The sequence below is a fragment of the Eurypyga helias genome, unplaced genomic scaffold, assembly GCF_000690775.1.
Source record: "Eurypyga helias isolate BGI_N326 unplaced genomic scaffold, ASM69077v1 Scaffold30914, whole genome shotgun sequence".
Lineage (NCBI taxonomy): Eukaryota > Metazoa > Chordata > Aves > Eurypygiformes > Eurypygidae > Eurypyga > Eurypyga helias.
In genome coordinates this window covers 1,242-7,650 of record NW_010248632.1, presented here as the reverse complement: position 1 = coordinate 7,650, position 6,409 = coordinate 1,242, and the positions used below count along the sequence as shown (strand labels likewise).

Sequence of the window (6,409 nt, the reverse complement as noted above, 5' to 3'; positions counted from 1 at the left end):
GTTCAGGATGTCAGAAAGGGACTTTTATCTTGGATCCAACGCTATTCCTTCAGGCCATGTGAAGTCACAGATCCTCAAAGGGCTTAATAGCAGCTCCTGAAGGTGGATCCCAAGGCTGATGTTGGGAACAAACACTCCTTTGGTACCCAGGCCTAACTCCAGGCTCCATCCAAAACCAGCCGAAGCATCTCACCTCACCTACCCTAACAGCACTGTCAGTACCGGTGGATGCAGCTAACAAACAGAGGTTTATTTGGGTCCTTAAAAAGCTGCTGTGGGTGTTTCAGGGTTCGTCTCATACACATAGTGAAACCCAGGTGAAGTAGGCGACAAGCGTTCTAAACTCGCTTTCATCATTGTCTCTTCTGTGACTGTAAAATCCCCAAATTATTACGTTAAGAAGTTCATGAGTGTTTTGTGAGCTGGGAAAACTGCCTTTCTTTAAAGTGGAGGTCCTTAATAGATACTAAAATTGCAGACTAAAATTAATTAAGTAATAATGCTATCAGCAGACTGTTCTACAAGACAATTAGATAATTCTCTGGTGGCTTATTTATCCCAAGGAAAGAGATGTGATGTCATCAATTTTATTATCTATTTATCGTTCTGGTTTATTGGGGAATAATAAAATGTGTTATGGGTATTACAACCATCTGAGAGAATGCATCCCTAACATAATTAATAATGAAATTTCCTCTGATGTGCCTGGATCCTAAACACTTATTCGTAACGTCTGCTGTGTGAATAACGGCGTATTGCAGTTTTGCTAGCAGAAGTTTGAAAAGAAAATCAACTAGCCAAGGAAAAGCTTTAACAATTAATGGAAAATGTGTCAATATCTCAGGAGGGAAAAAAAAAAATCAAACATCCGCATCAAGGGAAGATCATTTTTAAAAAGATGCATGTTCTTTTCTATTGACATAACTTACCTCTTTGGCGTACTTCTTAAAAACTTCATCATTGCAAGGAAGATGGATGATAATCTTGGCAGAGATGGGAATGGTGTTACGCATTTTGGGGAGCTGCATGAAAAAGGTACTAATGGCAAGATGCAAAGAGAACAACTGGGTAATTTGGCTTAGACAAAGTGTGTGTACACACACTTAATTCTTACACGTGAGGGGAAATGGTTAAGTCTGAAAATTTATTACTTTATATTTTTCAGACTAGAATGTGAGGATAATTGGCAAACTCTAGCTAATGGAATAGATTATAGGAATAGAAATCTAATTTATATTACATGAGCCTTGAAAACGGAGGCATCTGGCTTCTGCTCTTCTGAAATACAGGAAAGGCAAATGGTTGGGTTTTGTCTGCAATTTCTGTTTTTTAATGCACTGTATCTGATTTTAAATATTTTAGTTCCAGAAGGCAGAATCTGATCTGGATTATATTCAACACAGACTGGAGTTTGAAATAATGAAAAGTCTTCCTGATAATTCAGCAGCAGAGGTAGTATTTTCAGATTAAATTAATAGATTTTAATGCGTTTTGTGTGACATTGGTAATAAATGAGTAATTTTCTTTAATCCTGAGATGTATGTGGTGGCTCTCTTATCTAGTTGTTAGGTTTTTATTGTTAAGTATTTCTTGCATCATATATCAAGATAACTGGCCTAATTTGAATTCAGTGCAGAAACGAACAAAGCTTCCTTAATTTTTTAGCTTAGTGAAATTCTTCTGTGTTTTGCTTTGACAAATATGTAGTAGTGTTAACACCTAAATTTGAGACACATTCCAATTTGAGCTAAAACATAAAAGGTAAACTCACTAATAAGCAGTGACTAAATTCAGATTTGGGGGAAAGATGAGAGGAAAACAGTAAATGGCAGCATGTAAAGGATTTTATAAGTAAGTCCTTGTCTCCATGTATATTGTGATGTAGAGTGAGTAAAGAAATCTTTTTATTAGCAGTCCCTAATCTATTCCAACTCAGAAAAGCCATTAAAATTCAACAACATGATAAATTCATCCTCCTGTATTTGTTGTAGAACCACAGATTTCTACTGTTTTATTAACACTATCTATCATTTTTGCTTATGAAAAATTAAATGTATCAATGGAACATGCTCACAGCCACGCTCTTCACTGTAAAGGGTCATTTCATGTTATATGTTAGTGGCTCTAACGCCTACGCTTTTAGTTTGTATGTGGCCACATTAGTTTTCTCTTCTTAAATTGTTTAAATGTACTTTTAATTTCTACGTAGGAAAATCCAATTGCTCTTCTGGAAGAACTCTCAGTGGTGAAATCTCGTTATGAAAAGTTATGTATGCGGCTGGAAGAAATTTCCAGAGATCAGAGAGAGTCCATGAAGGCCATCTGTGCTGGTCTGGAGAGCACAATGATGACAGTTCGGGTATTGCACCAACTTCATGGTCTGGAGGTAGTATTTTCATTTTAGTCACTCGAGTCCCACCCCTGCGAATGAATGTGTATTTGGGTAACCTTGACACGGATGTGAGTAGTTCCACTGGAGACGTTTATACGTGCAGACTCTGAGAAGATAAGAAGACTGTACCTGAATTAATGTTTGCAAGATTGGAGCTCATTACTCAACAGTCAAGCTAGTGGTATTCAGTTTTGGAGTTGAAAACCACAGTAGTATGAATAGTGTGACACACGTTTGAATAGTTTATAGAAACGGTTGCCTCTGTGCACCGCTGTGTCCCAATTCTATACTGACCTTTCCTTAAAAGTAGCCACCTTGAAGAAATTAGTGAAACCAATTTTAAAAGGCAAAAAAGCTTTTAAGGGGTAAATGTGTTTTCCTTCTCTAAAGTGAGTAACTTAAAACAACACGTTGTATCATATGTGGTTGAAATGCTGTTACTGCTAAGAAATAAGTTTTTCTCAGTATGATAATGCCTGTCTATTAAAAATAACCCAACAACACATTTTCACAAGAGTTCTTCAGGCACTGCTTCATTAGTGTTTTGAAGAGGTGGTGAAAGCTTTAATTTTGTCCCTTTACAGATAAGGTGATTTAGATCAAAAAAGCTAATTGATAGTCTGGTGGCAAAGACACAACTAGTGTGACTAAAACGTATTCCCAGATCTCAGCTCTCACTTAGTGTTGTAATGACAGTGCCCCAAGATCGTGTTTAATCTGTCAAAAGCTCTGGACAAGTAACTGCTAAGTCTTTATAGATAGAATATAATGTATAATGATTTAAAAGACAGTAGTTATGACGCAGAAAGCAAAAAAATATTTTCTCTCCCGGTGTTCTAAGGCTGTGCTGCCAAGAATGCCTTCATATATGAATTTTGGTGAAGTGCAAGACTCTTGTCTCTTGAGTTCTATTTAGACCTTTTAGATAAAGATTTTCTTGTACTTTGTGTATTTCCTAAACCAAAGATAGATTAAACTGTAGCGGAGAAAAGTTAACTGTTTAGGTGAAATACTTTTTATTGAATAAATTATCTACTTTCTGTGGAATCATTTATAGTATTGATGTTAAAAGAGTATTATTGTGGGATTTTTCAGAAATACTTATCTTGTAAATCTGCTTTAGGAGTCTTTTATTAGTTACCATGAGAAAAGGGCTACACAAACATCGAGTTCTTCTGCAAATAGCATCACACTAGGAACTGAAAGTATCTGAGTTCTCGTTTGTTTGTTTGTTTGTTTGTTCCTAGGACCTACCTCTGACAAACGAACAGGCGGCAGCACTGCAGTTAACACGCCAAACTGTGAAGAAACAGAATCACTAGTGCAAAAGGTAATTAGGCCACAGAGTGTCAGTATTCCAGAAACCGTTAACCCTGAATAGCTCAACTGAAGTCAGAAAGGCTCTTTTTGTGACTTAATACCTGTCAAATGGATGGAACTTTTCAGAAATGAGCTAAAGTTTCAAACTAACATTTTTATTGTATACTGATTAAGTTTATGATTTGTTCCAATTAAATTGTCCACAAAGGAAAAATTTGCATTGATGGAAGACTTTGTTCCCCTTATTTTTTGATTGGATGTGTTTATGTTTCTTTTCAGAGATGCAGTTGGTTGCTCTTGTTGATCCTATTCTGCTAACTCTTTATATAAGAAGCCTTTGGGTGGGAGTGAAGAATGTAATTGATTCAAACCAATGTGTATCAAAATGGAGAGAAATTTAATTTCCTGTAAAATACTAAATAAATGTTGGAATATGGGTAACAAGTACTTTCCAACTGTAATGCTGTAGAACATGGATCCCAACTAATTCTTGTTAAAGTCACATATTCTCCCATAACTACTCAAAGCACAAACTTCTGATATAATTATCTGCAAAGATTTGGTCTCATATTAAAGTTTGAGTGATCTCCCCCCACACCCCTAGCCCCCATAAGTAAGCTTTGTGCATAGTATCAATCTCTCAAGACTTCCATCTCTAATATTGGGCTCTAATAATTCTGTACTACATAAACATATCAAGTTACTATCTAGAATTCAGGGAGTAATGAATCAAACTGGTTTACTTTCTGAAGAAGGCAGATACTGTAAATAACTGCAGCTGACGAGAAGAGGCTGTGTTGCCCCTAGTACAACAGGGGCGCCTCTCGCAGTAAGCATGTAGGGAATGCTGAGGCTGGGTATGGTTTCTGAGCTCTGTCATTTAAAAACCATAGAGCCTATGCTGCTCAGCAAATTTGCTGATTTCACTCTCAAGCACTGGTAGCTACGGCTTTTATGTGAAGAATTTAGACTTTAGTATCTGACCCCATAGTTACATTCCATGTAGTTCCCATGTGTCTGGGAGTTTTTCTTGCTTTTGACAGGATTGAAGTGGATACTGTTGTACTGATGGTCTGTAAGAAATGGTGTACTAGTCCTACCCTAGAAACAGGTCTTGTTTAATCCATTTCTCCCTACTTAGAGAAAGGAATTTTCCCAGTTAAAAAAAGAAAAAAACCAACAAATAAACCCAAACATACTGACAGACCAAACTTATTAATCTACACCAGATCTCAAATATGTTTTCCCTGCATCTCCAGACAGTTTGGAGAGGGTGTATCTTCCTTCTTTCCTTCCTCTTGCTGGAAAATCTTCCTGTAGTTTCATTTAGTGAGTTTCTTAAAAAGCAATGAAAGTACTTTCTGTCTTTGGCCCAATTTATGAATAAATAAGTATCTTCTAGTTCCAATTTTTTAGACTCACAATTCAAACCACTGACTGAGGAATACTTACAACTGTACCAAGGAGTATCAGAAGTACTGTTAAACTAGCAGACTTGAACAATTTGTACAGGGAGTTATTTAACCACTTAATTGTAAATAGGAACAAGTAAGACTTAAAGCCATTCCTTAGCAAGAATTTTATAAGCTGTAAAGAAATTCAACCTTTTAAAATTAAACAAAAACAGCTAACCATTTGCTGCTATATTATAACTTCATAATTTGATTTCATTCCCCTACACCCTTCTTGGGTAGGTACACACCCCAAAGTGTTAGGCCATCATACAAAAACCCCTACGTTAATTTGTATAAAACTTAACTCGATGATTTTCAAAGCTGCATGTCAGGTTCATCAGAAACAGCTTTTTTCTCTTTGGTTTCACTGTACAGATATTCAAACCTGGGTCTATTCAGGGAAGTTTTGCTGACATAGTCTTACCGCCAAACCCTTTTAGCTCTCAAAATCTGCATCCAGACTGGAAAAGCAAAGCCCTAATGCTAAACCATGACCCCCAAACGCTGCCCTCCGTGTGCCAACCCCTCCTGCCTCCCCGGGCTCTGACCCCTCTCTGGGCTGGGGATTTTGTGCAGGCTGATGTTAAAAATAAGGACGGTTTTAATTCAGGAATTCTGTCTCTTTAACCCTAAGGTTGGATCAGCAAATGACTGTTCTCAGGTTGAAGTAGCACAGAAAAATTGACAGCAGTCTGAATAGGCGTGAGATGTACAGTGCACTCACAAAATTCATTCAGTAAACAGTGTGTGCTTTTTAGCTTTTTGCTTCCAAACCTTATGTTTGATAGCCTGTTTTGCTAAATTGCTTGCTTTTGTCTTACAGAGCAGCACTGAGCATTTTGCAGCTGAACGATATGAAAGCCACTGACTCAAACATACGATTCCTGAAAGCTCCTGTGGAACTTGACAAACAAGGAAATGTTAAATTAGTTGTGTAAATGAAGCTCAGTACATTCTCATTTGACACACCAGCATCTTCATCATAGCTCCTGGAGTATTTTAACAAACAAGTATTTGTGTGGGTTCTAGGAGTTAAAGCCCACTGTTGGAAAGCTGCTGCTGTTTCTGTATACAAATTCTACCTAAAATACTTAACGTTGGAGAGTTAAAAAACATCGAGGTTGGTATTTTATCTAGGATATTTTTGACAAGTATTGTATGTGACACTTCCGTATTCTTGCCTACATTCCTGGGTGGGTTTTTAAGACAAATAACCAAAGCCATTAATTGTACGTACATTCCT

At 37.0% G+C, this 6,409-nt stretch overlaps 1 protein-coding gene across 1 annotated transcript; it reads left to right on the top strand.

Moving 5' to 3' along the window:
* Positions 1-1,368: 1,368 nt before the first annotated feature.
* Positions 1,369-6,104, top strand: SKA2 (spindle and kinetochore associated complex subunit 2). The gene is given in 8 exon segments (XM_010151132.1): positions 1,369-1,452; positions 2,210-2,386; positions 3,640-3,713; positions 4,317-4,325; positions 4,756-4,787; positions 5,129-5,155; positions 5,158-5,260; positions 5,990-6,104. Coding segments are annotated over 8 exon segments (570 nt in total). The 5' UTR covers positions 1,369-1,419.
* Positions 6,105-6,409: the final 305 nt, after the last annotated feature.